This window comes from Prionailurus bengalensis, chromosome C1 (assembly GCF_016509475.1).
Source record: "Prionailurus bengalensis isolate Pbe53 chromosome C1, Fcat_Pben_1.1_paternal_pri, whole genome shotgun sequence".
In the NCBI taxonomy this organism is placed as follows: Eukaryota; Metazoa; Chordata; class Mammalia; order Carnivora; family Felidae; genus Prionailurus; species Prionailurus bengalensis.
This window is the reverse complement of record NC_057345.1, coordinates 174130320-174144289: the sequence shown is the minus strand read 5'-3', so window position 1 is coordinate 174144289 and position 13970 is coordinate 174130320. Positions and strand designations below refer to the sequence as shown.

At 34.3% G+C, this 13970-nt stretch overlaps 1 protein-coding gene across 1 annotated transcript in view; it reads right to left on the bottom strand.

The window, feature by feature from the left end:
* FSIP2 (fibrous sheath interacting protein 2) overlaps positions 1-13970 on the bottom strand; it is a 98970-nt gene that overhangs the window by 33020 nt on the left and 51980 nt on the right. Inside the window, exons 17-19 of the mRNA XM_043577241.1 lie at positions 6882-13787; positions 4272-6847; positions 848-1342 (exon numbers count right to left, since the gene is read on the bottom strand). Coding sequence (XP_043433176.1) covers positions 848-1342; positions 4272-6847; positions 6882-13787 — 9977 coding nt within the window. The remainder of the gene's footprint in view (positions 1-847; positions 1343-4271; positions 6848-6881; positions 13788-13970) is intronic.

Here is a 13970-nt window from a genome sequence, read left to right as displayed (position 1 = left end):
AGCTTCTGAATTGAACACAGTTGTATTTCTTTTCTTTTTCTCTGGCTCATCTCAGCTTCTGTATTTACACATGAATCATGTTAATTGGATAATCAATAGAGTTGTCTCACCAGGAAATCCCAAATCATACAAAGTTTGGTACTAATTATTGGACATGGCCAACCCCCTATGATCACTGAAGTTGAGGCTGTCATTTCAGAGTTATGATTCCAGGGACAAGAGCTATGCCCCACGATAATGGTGGAGTTTATGGGCTGATTACAAGGATGATACTTAAAATATTTTGATTAGCCTGTTCATTTTGGGCATGTTGGCTAAGTAACTTTTAAGAAAAAAGTTGGCTATGTAGCTTGCCCAAAGGAAACATAGCTATTAAAGGAGAGTCAGGAATCAAACCCAGACAATTTGAATTTGTATGGATCTTTTTTTCACTTCCTCCTATGTTGACCCAATCTAGTCCTATCCTACTTGTGTAAGTCTTCTTACACAAAATGTTCAATTTTGGCTGTTATTTACCAGCCAAAATAACAAAAAGGACTGGAATCGATTAAATGATATATTTAAATAAGTAGCTTGCATTTCTTTTCAGTGGTTTTCATTTTCTGTTCTCCTTGGGCTTCTAACTAATCTAGGTCTCTTTCAATTATCTGCTTTCCCTCAGTTGAGTTTCATGGTTTCATCTGTTAATAATTCTGTTATACTGTAATTAATACCAGGCTTGGGAAGAGACTGGAACCATGTAAGTATTCTTTACTGCCTAATTAAGATACATTCATGGACAGAATATCTGAAGATCTCTATTCTTTGCATAGATATCTGGTCACTGACAGTTATGTTTCTCATTCACCTTACTCTGTGGCTTTTTCTTCCAAGAGTCTGTTTCAGTCACGGCTGTTGAGCACGTGGCCATGTCAAACTCAGCAATGGTTCTTTTAACTTTTCTCCCCTTAAGTTCTATTATATGATTTGAGGTTCCTTCAGTACTTTCAATATTTGCACTGGATGTGGACTGACAACATTTTCTTAAAGAAAAAAAATTTTTCAGGGTGTTTGTGCTTAGTGTTGGCTTGGGAGAAACAACTTTGCTTTCTACTGGCTTCATGGCTTCTTTCACTTGGTCTTCAAATTGCTCTCTGAAGTATTCTTCTTTTACAACCTCTCTTAAAACAACTTCATCTTCAGACATTAGTCCCTCTTCTATGATACTTTCTGAATCTTCTTGATCAATATCATGAGCTACTAACCGAATGATAAGATCTTTTTTAGTCTGAACATCCTTTAAAAGCTCTACCTTGGTGATATCAGGCTTTCTTATATTCTGAAATGAATTTCTGCAAACAGCCTGGAATTGAAGGTACAATGAATATTAAAAACCAATGCTTCATTCACTCTTTTTGTGGTTCTATTGTAATATAGCTATTTTAATATGATTTATAGTTTCAATTTAAGTAGTATTATCTTTCAATGCCACTACTTGTATAAAGAAGAAACAAATGAAAGTTATAAAAAATATTTGTCAGTATCTAGCATTTTTTTAATATTCCAGAGATCATATTAATCTGCCAGAATTTACTCCCAAGTATAGAGGAAGGTCTAACATAGGTTTCCTTCTAGTCTTTTTCTTTTTCTTTCTTTCCTTCTATTTATTTATTTATTTACCTTAGATTTTTATATTTTGTTGCATCATAATTTACTTTTTGTTTTTTCATTGACTTTGAAAGTTTGGGGACAGAAGTAGACACTATAATCCACTTTTCTAAAATTCTACATAGGCAGTCATAGAGAATCTAAATGTACATATTTGTAATAAAAAAGCACGGTATTGGCTGATATTGGCTTTTTAAAACGATGAATAACCAAACTTGTGAAGGTCTTTGACTCCTCAATCCCTGTTCTTCCACTCCTGATCTTGGTTATATTTTCCAAAAGAATATTCACAACATAACTCTTAATGTTTTTCTCACCCTCCCAAGTCAAGTCAATGGAAAACTTTCCATTTTCAATGTTTAAGGACAGATCAAAGACAATGATAGTTAAATAACAGAATTTCTCTAATTTCTGTAGCCTTTGATGATGCCACAGAACCTCCAAACTGAGTTAGTAATCTTAGACTTCAACATCCCTTTGTAACACTGTGATCCAGTTTTTCAGATGATGCCCTAAAAAATATCTTCTGTGGAAACAAAATATAGAAACAGCTTTTTAAGAAGATAAAACACAATCAATTTTGATTTTCTGTGTTAATAGAGGGAACTAGTGGTTTAGAAATCAAAAATAATTCCATATGGCTTTGGAATTTGTTATTATATATAGTTTGATATGTATATTCCTAGTGTGTTGGGAATTTATAGTACTCAAAACAGAAAACAAAGTACTGACATGGAGCCAACAAATGTTTAGATTCTTTGAACTAATCTATTGTTCTTTTGTCTCTTTTCTGTCCCTATGCTAAAGATATATAGTATTGGAACCCAGATTCGTGCAAATAATATGTCTTGATAAAGTTCTATGTATCTGCTTTAAAAAAATTTTTTTTTAGGATGGCTTTTCTTCCCCTTAAAAGGACAGGGGTAATTTTTTTTGGCTTAAATATTCTCTTTCCCACTGTGTGTGGTCTATAAATGACTTAAGTAAAGAGAGGCATTAACTAAGAGTAAGATTTGTGACAGACAATTCTACAGATAATTAAAAACAGATTTTGAGGGGCGCCTGGGTGGCGCAGTCGGTTAAGCGTCTGACTTCAGCCAGGTCACGATCTCGCGGTACGTGAGTTCGAGCCCCGCGTCAGGCTCTGGGCTGATGGCTCAGAGCCTGGAGCCTGTTTCCGATTCTGTGTCTCCCTCTCTCTCTGCCCCTCCCCCGTTCATGCTCTGTCTCTCTCTGTCCCAAAAATAAATAAACGTTGAAAAAAAAAAAAGAATTAAAAAAAAAATAAATAAAAATAAAAATTAAAAAAAAAAACAGATTTTGAATAATGTTAGTTTACAGTCTGTTCATACAAATCTTACCTCAAGGGATTACTTATATATAAATGAAGACTGCTAAGCAATATGCTAATACAGTGATGAGAACACATATGGAAGAGTAAATCTTAGAGCTGGAAGGAACTGTCATCTGGTCCAGAAAATGTAGGGCAAAGGAGATTAAATTAGTGCCTCAGCCCATGGTGATCTCAGTATTTGAGTATGAAAATATAAAGCACTAATTAACATACTTACCAACCCGAAGATGGAATTCAGTGCCTTACAAGATAGTACTGGCAAAACATTCACCTCAAGTTTATGCTCCAGGGAGAAGGGTTCTATCAAACTTTGCTCATTTTCCAGGCCACAGATTATATCCCTAAGCATACCCAGTCTTCTGATGAGTGAACACCATCAATTTAAGAGGATTGACAAAAATCAAAATGTGTAGATCAGTGTAACTCTATAGGCCAGACAATTCCTTTGTCCTCAGTGCTATAGTTTCCATGTAACAAGGACATCATTTTGACATTTTAAAGTCCTTAGGACTTTAATCAAATAATATATTTAATCACATAATCAAATAATATGTTTGATGCCCTAGTGTGTAGCTAATTTAGGGCAGAACTAGGTCCAGTTTACCAAAATGGCAGCATTAGGGCAACTGGGTCTCAAATATGGACAGAAGAGGAAACTGGGCACTTATAGAGGATATAGAAAAAATAGAGGAAGGCTAATTAAAATAAAATGATAACAAACAAGTATAATCTAGCATTTGTAACGTAATGTTTGTTAGTGAACGTTGCTAAAAGAGTACCACTGTTATAGAGTCGTAAGTTTGAGAAATTAAAACTATTTTAGATAGTTTTTGAAACCTCATATATCCTGATATTCTTTAACTGGCCTTTAAAAACTGCTTTAGCTATCCACAATAAAGAATGTAGATATCCACAAAAAATAACAGGAACTATAGGAGACTGTGTTTCCTCTGAATCTGCAAATGAAGATTATAATTTCAGTCATCCTTATTTTACTGTTAAGGGCATTTCCCTGTATTTCTGTTCTTTAAAAATGCCAGTTTAAACTGATTTCCTTAGGAAAACTAGCCTGAGACTTTTAGAGTGATCCACTGAACTGACATGGCAAGTCTCTGTAAATCATGTGACTAAAGGAATGAACCTGTGCAACCAGTTTTCCTGTTGGGCATGGAATAACAACAAAAAGTGCATTCCCATATACCTGTTGGAGGAAGGAAATCACAGGACAATCACTATTCACTTATGGTTTTGCTATTGCTTTTGCACTTACCTCGAAGGGTTTTACATCCAGTCGTCCCACCTGATTCAATGAGATACGTCTTTCTCTCTGTATATTTTCTACATTAGATGTGTCTGGTAAGGAGTAGCTTCTCCCGCTTATTGATGCTTTTCTCAGTTCTGTTATGCTATGTCCAGTTTTTCTCAAACACTCCATCTTGAGTTTCTCAAGAGGTTGGGTTTTTACAGAAAGTACTGCTAAGTGTTCTGAGATAATTGCTGGATCTATTTTGATTGCTTTACTCCCAACGTGTGGAACTATTTTAATTGGAAAATTCTCTTCATTTGAATCTTGATCTGGCTCTTCTTCCTCTAACTCAGGGAGTGTATCAATAGCCACATGCTCTTGTGCCTTTTGAATAATTTTATTAACATCTAGATTTCCAGAGAGATTAGCATTTGAATTCTTTGTGCTAACTGTATCTAATGGAAACTGTGAAACTCCATTAATAATTAAACCAGCCACGTTTTTAGAGAAAACAGTGTTTGTACCTTTTATATCATCATAGAGTTCTTTATGGGTTCCAGATTGTTGCAGTACTTTACTGTATACAGAATCAATAACCTGAGAAATCATTTCTATGCTTTCTGGATTTAAAAAGTGTCCTTCAGGATCAGCAGCAACAAGATTAATGTTACTTTGGGAAATTTCAGCTGTCACTGATTTTGTCAGTTGAGATGCAATTTTATTTAACTCAGGCTTTGATAAATTTTTTGCATCTTTGCTTGAGGCACTTGGCAACCTTACTATTTTAGCCAAGAACAAGGCCAGTGCTTCCTCTAACAACCTGGCATCTAACATAGACTCTTTTTTGGATGAAGACTTTTCCTGGGACTTAAATTTATCAACAATTTTGACCACTTTTTCCATAATTTTGACAGCTTCCAGAACTAATTCTGAACTTGATGCTTTGTCCTCTACTTGAGGTTGAAATTCAGAGTTGGAAATTTCCTTCACCATTAAAAAACCTATTACATCAGAGAGGACATTGCTTTTACCCATTAAATCCTTAAATATAGAAGTGTGTGAGCCAGAGTGCTTTAAAACACTGGTGTAAACAGAATTAACTACCTTTTCAATAGTTTCATTGTTGGCTAAAGGTACAGTAGGCAATTCCTTGGCTGGCGGTGCAAGTTTAATCTTACTTTTGGAGATAAATTCTTGTATTGAATTTATTATTTTTGAGCTTATTTTTTGCATGTCAGTTTCTAGAGATTTGGTTCTTTCCTTATCCACTTTTGGAAACACAGATAAAAGCTTTGATAAAAATTTTACAGCAATTTCTTCTATCATGTTATAAGACAGTGTATGAACATGTGATGGTTGAGGCTGGGGAGCATCAGCAGTTTGGATAACATCTTTAAGAATATTTTCAACAACATTGTCAACTTCTGCACACTGATGTGGAGTTAGCTCTCCAGAAAAATAGTTTTGCAATTGATTGCCAGCCACTTCTCGCATAACTAAGTCAACTATGGTTTCTGAAAGGATTCTGCATCCACTGGCTACACAGTTTTGTATAATCTCTTGTGATCCAAACTGTGATAAGAGGTTATTATAAATAGAATGCATCACTAATTGAATAATTTCATCATCATTGGGATGCAAGCATTCCACATATTGTATAGTCATATCTTTATCATTGGAGATTGCTGTTGTAACTGTATTTAATAAATTCATTTGAAGGAAGTCCAATTCTGTGAACCAACTGTACTCAGATGTTTCTACTTCCGTGTTGGATTCTGTTAAGAAAATTTTGGATAAAAGAGCAAAAATCACATTTTCCAAAAATTTGTGAGGCAGCAGGATGGTATATGGTGATAATGTTTGACATTCTTTGCTGGCTGTTTGTGCCACCTTTTGGATGTTTTTAACATCTTTAGATTCCAGAGGCAAACATGCTGAAGCTGGAACTTCATCACAAAATATGAAATCAAGTTGATGTTGAAAAATTTCATTTATCACTGTACTGGCTAGTCTTCTTGCTAAATTTTCCCCGTTACTCTTTATATTTTTACAAATGGAATCCTGAGATCCATATTCCTTCAAAATATTGCATACAGAAGAATGAACAACTTTGTCAACCAATGTTTTATCAATTGCTTGTATTTTATCTGAAGATATCTTATTTGATGAGGATTTTCTAGTCACTTTATGCATATGTGGCATTCTATCCACAGTTATTTTCTTAATGTTGGATGGTGTTTCATCTGTAGTTGATTCTTTATGCCAAAGAAGTGCTTTAGGAACTGATGACACTTTATCTACAGGTGGAAAAAACTGATTTCCCTTATGTGGACTAAATACCTTAATTTGAGCATCTGAAAATTCCTTTAACAGTGAGTGCATAAGTTTCACAGCTGTGTCATAAAGTTCAGATTGATTTTCATCATCTCTTACATTTTGACGTCTATCACATGTTTGTGTTTCTGATGAGGAAGAAAAGATCAATTTGTTAACCATTTCAGTGATAACATCTTCTAAAAATTTAGCAGGAGCAATTCCGGGTTTAGTTTTTGGTTGGTAGTGAGGACTGTCTGATTTACTGGGTTCATTTTTAATCTCCTTACTTTTCACTTTTTCTGTTTTTTTTCCCTCTCTCTCTCTCTTTCTCTTTCTCTCTTTCTTCCTCTCTCTCTCTTTCTTTATTTCTCTCTTTTTCTTTGACAGGGAGATTTTTGTTAATTGAGAGGGATGAATCCTTTGTTGAAACAGACTGTGTAAAATCTTCACCAACTTCTTGAATTGCAAGCCATGTTGTTGTATCATTTGGGAGACTGCAGGGTTTTGAATAATTTGCTGATTCTGGAGAATTACATATTTCTAAGATATTGTCATAAATGTTTTCAGTGACATTTTGAACATACTCATAATCTGAGTATTGTTTCTCACTTATATCTGTTTGAGACGGAGAGTCTTTTCCATCCTCATTATTTGGCTTTTGGGTAACTGTTTTCAAAAAATTCTCTGCTGTGGTCTCTGTACTTCTTGCTTCAGATGTCAAAGACAACTGAAAGGGCTTGTCTTCTTTTTTAAGTGTATTTCCTCTTGTATAGTCAATCTTCTTTTCAATGTTTATTTCAAATTTTGGTCCAAGTACTTCCTCCTTATATTCTGTATCATCAGTAGGAAATTGTACGTTTATATTATTATATTGTCTCTTCTTATATTTTGAAACTGGTATGTTTTTCTTCTCAATGTGATTGTTTTTTAGAGTTATCTTTAAATCTGGCTCCTGCATAACTTTACTTTTCACACTGGTGGTTGGAAAAGTAACTCTTGATAAATTCTCATGTTTTTTAATGGAAGTTTCCATTTTATTTTCTGTCTCTTTCTTTTTGTTTGCCACACTTTCAGCTGACCCTGATAACAGGTTAACTATGTTGCTTTTCATAATTCTAGTTGCAGAGGGAACTATTGGATCTTGGATGTCACCTTTTTTCATTGAGGTCTCTTCAGTTTTGAGTCTTGTCTTTCTACTTATTGTACCTCTGTCTATTTCCAAAGTGTCCAGCACATTTTTCTCGTTTATGGTTGCAAAACTGTGTTTATATGAATGTTTTGGTAAAGCAAGTTCATTCCCTTTTAAGCATTTGTTTATCTGTGTAGAGGTTTGCTGCGGTAAATGCTGAACCCTTTGGGTGATGTTATCTGGATTTAGAAATGAAAAGAAGGTGGAAGACCAGTCTCCTGAAAAAAGTGGTTGAATCTTAAAAGCAGAGATTGCCTTCTGAGCTAAAGTGGCAATCATTTCTATGACAATGTTACTTTTATCAACCTTCTGAATATCACTAGATCCATACTTTCCTATGAACTGATCATACACAAAATTGGATATTTTGTCAACTGTTTCTTTATGAATTGGTGGAAAAGAAAGCGTTTCTTCAGCATTTGGTAGAACTTTAATTTCACTTTTCCTAAATTCTCCTATCAGAGAGTTTGCAAATTTTATAGCTAAGCCCACAAGGTCTGGCTCTACCATTTCTTTTTTCTTAGAATCTTTAGTAATACTTGGAAGAGAATAAAATTTATTAACAAGCTCAACGATTACATCTTCCAAAAATGTAGCTGAATAAAGAGCAGGCTGTGTCTTTTCTTTATCAGGTTTACTAAGTACAGACACATGCTCATAATCAGAGAAGTCACTGGAAGATGGTTCTTCACCATGTAAAAATGGATGCAGATGATGATCCACGATTTCTTTCATGATGAATCCAGCTATTTTACTGAGGAACGAGCCTCCTTTTTTGTCTGTACCTTTCTGTACTTCAGCTTGAAATTCAGATTTCTTCAAAATATTATTACATATAGAGTCAACCAAACTCTCAATCACTTCTAATTGCATACTTTCTGCATTCTCCTCTGCTGTGGCAAGGCGAATCTCATGTTCAGAAATTTCTTTGATAATTTCATCTGTCAGTTTTGAAGTTGCATCTACAAACTCACAATTGGATGTAACTTCTTCCTCTTTTAGTTCACTTTCAGTGTCAGTTGAAGGGAAGATATGCACTAGCAGCTTGTAAATCATATCTTCCAAAAGAGAACGAGGCAACACAGTAATACATGATGGCAAGGTATGGCTATCCTTTGTGATGACATTGAGCACATTTCTGATGATATTATCAGCTTGAGGGGAAGAATAGGAAGAAGACACTAATTCTCCTGAAACTAATGACTGCACCTGATATTCATAAATTTCCTCCAATAGCAAATGATATATTTTTCTCCCAAAACAAATAGTGTCACTTTGTACAGCCCTGTATACTTGCATCAGAGATTTATAATCATCTAAAATTTTTTCATAAATTAGGTTGACTGTGTTTTTAACAATTTCTTTATATCCTTCTGAAAAACACATGTCATCATCAAAGTTATCTGCAACTAAAATCTCTGATGTGGTAAACTCCAGAACAATCGAATTTACTAATGTTGTAACAATACCAGTAATTTTGGCTTTTACTGTATCTGGGTTTTCAGCAGCCAAGAAATTGTGTGAGAATGCATAAAGGAGTTTACATAAAAGCTCAGAAATTACCTCCTCCCAAAACACAGCCGAGTTCACAATGAAAGATAACTCTCTCTTTTTAGGATCTATTGCTTTCTGTTTATATGTTTGATCAACTGCAGCTGAAACAAGAGTTTTATCTTCAGATAAAAATGACTGAAGATGGTGGTTAAAGATTTCTTTTATTATAAAACTTGCTATTTTTGAAACAGCTATATTACTTATACCTTTTTTATCTCTTGTAAGGGATTGGTATAGATTTGAACATGAAAGATCAGCATAAATGGAATCAACCATAGACTGGATATCTTTTTCTGAAATCATACTTTGTTTTTCATTCCCATGTTTAATAATACATATTGCATGTTTTGAAATTATTGACATAATTTCATTTATCAGTTTTGTGACTGTATTATTTAAGTTTGATTGAGAAGTATCTGGGTGTTCTGTCATGGAGGCCAATGGAGTCATCTGAGATATAAGCTGAGTGACAATTTTTTCCAAATGAGTATGTGATAACATGGTAGTATATATTGTTGATGCCTGCCTTTGAAATTTTGATTTGGTAATGTTACACTGAAGTCTTTTTATTAAAACATTAGTATTGAGTTTGGAGTGTGACTTAAAAGGAATCTTTCCTATGAGGTGTGGATGAATTTGGAAATCAAAAGTTTCAGCAAGGATGATTTTAGTTATCCTTGCAGCCAATGTTTTTGTGTCATTTAGAAAATCTTTAGGAGACATTATTTCCATTTCATATTCTTGAAGAAGTTTGCTGTATGCCATATCAATAATGTTCTTGACTGCATCTCTCTCCACTGGAGGCAAACACGGTTGTTCCTCAGTATTCTCTAGAATGCTAACTTCAACTTTTGAGAATTCCTCTGCTATCAAATGGATGAGTTTTTCAGCTTTATCAAACAGTTCATCTTCTGAATCCCTTACTGATGTCGTTTGTACAATGCCTAACACCCTGTGGAATATTTTGCTTAAAACCCCAGAGACTACATCTTCCAAGAAAGTTGAGGAATAAACACTGGCATAAAACCACTGTTTTCTCTCATCATCAAAATATTTATATGATGAAGAAGGTAATAACTTTCCATCCACAAATGGCTGAAGATGTTGTTGACAGATATGTTTAATGATAAAACCTGCTATTCTATCAATAAGAACATCATTACTGCTTGTGATATTTTGCTCAACTAATTCTTGAGACTCAGAGTTTTGCAAAATATTTTTGAATACTGAGTCCACGAGATGCTGAACATCATCTTCGGAATAAACAAACTTGGTTTCTTCTTCATTTTTTGAAAACCGAATTTCATGTTGGGAAATTTTCATCCTAATATCACTGATTATCTCTGAAGCAATTTCGTTGAAATTCATTCTTAATCTGTCTTTTGGGCTTTCTCTATCTGGAACAATGCTAGATGCAGGAGGAAAGATTCTAGATAATAGTACTCTTACCATGTCTTCCAAAAACGTGTATGGCAGCAAGGTGTTATATGGAGATAAATTCTGACTTGTCTTGGTAGATTTACTGATGTTACCAAGAGTGTCCTGAACAATATTCTCAGCCATTGAAATAGAAGAGGAATATGATGACACATCCCCAGAAAATAGAGGATGAAGAAGGTAATCTGAAATAGCTGCTACAATTAACTTTGTAATATTTTCCACAAAAATATCACTGTCTTCAGACTCTTTATCAACCTCAGGGTCTAGCCCATGCTGTTTTAAAACATTTCTATAAATCGAGGTGACAAGTTTATCCACAATATCTGTATCTGCAGAGGTGTAAGACTGTTCTTTGCCATCATATAGAATGTGAATTTTAGCTTTGTTAAAATGGTTATTTATTGAGTTTACTATTTTTTGGGTCATATTTTCTAGTTCAATTTTAGTGTTATGCTTTGGACTGAAAATCTTTGATAAAAGTCTGTCAACAATTGCCCCTACAAATGTATCAGGATAAATACCTGAGGGTGATGGCGTGTGGGGTCTCTGTGACTCTATAACTTCATTGAGAACCTGTTTAACCATATTTGATACGGCATCCGATGGAGTCTTTGGACGAGGTAAACCTTCTCCACACAAAAATGGCTGAAGATGATTTTCAATAATCTCTTGGATAATAAAACTGGCTATTCGGTCAATCATAATTGGGCTTCGGCTGGCTATACTTTTCTGTATTGAAACAAGAGAATCAGACATTTGCATAATATTGTGATAAACGGTATCCACCATCTTCTGGAGGTTTTTTCCGCTACATAGATACTGATTATCATATATAGTGAACCAAATTTTATGTTTTGAAATGGCTGACATAACCTTATTTATTATACAGGTAGACATTTCATTGAAATCTGAACTCATGAAATATTTGTTTCCCAAAGGGGAGGTCTTGTTGGGTGAAGGAATCAGTTGAGATAAAAGTCTTCTGATGATGTCTTCTAAAAATGAATGTGACAACATGGTGCTGTAGCCTGTTGAAGACCTGAACTGGGTAGTAAATTTTCTCAAGTTATTTTGAAGTTTCTGCAATATAATTTCAGCTTGGAGAGGGTAATATGAATTTGGTATGAGCTTTTCTCTGAAGCAAGATGGGAGTTGGTAGTCTAAAATCTCTAACAATATGTTATTAGTTATTTGTTCTGCTATTGAGGTATTGTCACATGCCAGATTATCATCACAAGTCACTTTCAATTTATATTGCTGTAAAACATCATAATAAACTGAGTCAACAATTCTACTAATCGTTTCTTTATGGATTGGTGGAAAACACAGCCTTTCTTCAACATCCCGTAAGACAGTGACTTGTGCGTTATTAAACTTATTTACTACACCATTGACAAATAATGTATTCATCTCATTGAGCCGGCCCTCGGTGATGTTTTCATTTTTTCCCCACAGTGAAGTAGAGAGATTAAAAAACAGTTCTGAAATTATCTCCTCCAAAAATGTGGCTGAATACACACCGATATTTATATCTCCTGGATATAGCTTATTATGGATGGGTATTGAATCCATATCCTTTGTTCCCTGTCTTTTGAGAGGGGACACAGAAGTGGAATTTACTGAACATTTCTTGCCAAATGGTGATTGCTTTTGGGGGCTAAACCCTCTGAGATTATTCAGGGATCCTGTCAAAGCATTACCATCATAATTCATGAATCCTAAAAAGGCTTTACCTTGTCCTAATTCTGTTAATTCTGGCCTTTGTGCATTTATGAAAGTAGACTGTATTTCTCTTCCTGTGTGCCTCAAATGCTTGTTTGCAAAAGGTGGGCTTTGGGGGAGTTGTGTACTGTGACATAGTTTGTCCATCAATGATTTAACCAAGCTGTGGGAAATAATAGTAAGCACAGAGTCTGATGATAATAAATCTTGATCCATTTCTGCCAGATTTTCCAAATAGTCTGACATATAATCTCCTTGAAATTGTTCACAGTCCATTGCTCCCTTACAATAATCAAATTCTTTGTCTTCTACACTTTGCCGTATTTTTAAAAGTTTACATTCTTCTGCTGATATTTCATCAGAAAGAGGGCTATTATCAAGAAAAACAGTGCTTGTGCATTTTTCCAAAAGTGTTCTGATAAGTTTCTCACACACGACATTGAGAAGAAAAACTGATTTGGGGGTGAGGCCAAAGTTATTTCCAAGTATGCTATTAGTTTGCTGCTCATTTGAGGATGAGAAAAATGTTCCTGCTTTTTTATTAGAATTCATGGCCTCACCTGGATATTCATCTGGTGAAAATAAATCTAAAACAATATTAAAAACTTTATTGACTACTTCTTTGGATTCACGAGTTTTTAGACTACCAACCAGATTGTCTAACTTACATGCCAGATAATTTAATTTATTTTTTTGAAGGAGATGATCTATTTGGTAAGTAGATGCTTCACAATTTCTGGACCCTTTCTGTCTTTCCATGGTATTTGTTTCATTGCAAATGGGCACACTATTTTTTCTAAGCACGGAAAATGATTTTTTTCTTCCATTGCTTTCAAGATGATGGTTTTTTCCTGTTTCTCTGGACATTACATGAATTACTCCTGTTAAAAGATCCTGAAAGAGATTATCAAAGTCATCAGCAGCTACTCCTGGGCAGTAAATGTACTTTGTTTTTAAAGGACACATTTGTTGTGCAATGTCAACCTCTATAATGTTACTGTTAAAGAGGATTTCGGTAATGATTTCGGAAATACTTAAAGCAAGTTCTCCAATAGAAATTGACCTACTCTCAAACATTTGAGAATCAATTGAAATAATCTTGTTAAATGTTGCATTTTGGCTTTCCAATGCTTTCTCTTTTTCTCTACTATCTTTGGTGTTACCAGAAATGCTTGAAGTTAAATGGCAAATGACAGACTCAGTAAGATGTTCACAAAATTGATTAAGTGAAGAATCATTGTATATGCTTCTTAGAGGCTGTTGTGATTCACATTTTTTCCTTGATAATGTAGAAATAATAGATTTCTCCTCACTGGAAGCTGAAAAAAAAAACTGATCATTTTTAGCACACATGAAGAGAAATATATAAAATTCAATATATTGGAAATTATTTACATATAAATTTCACCTATGGAATATCTCACTAAAGAAAATGAAAAACATAATCAAGAAAGATATTGGATTTTTTCAGATACTTATTTCCCACATGTAGAATCTTTTTT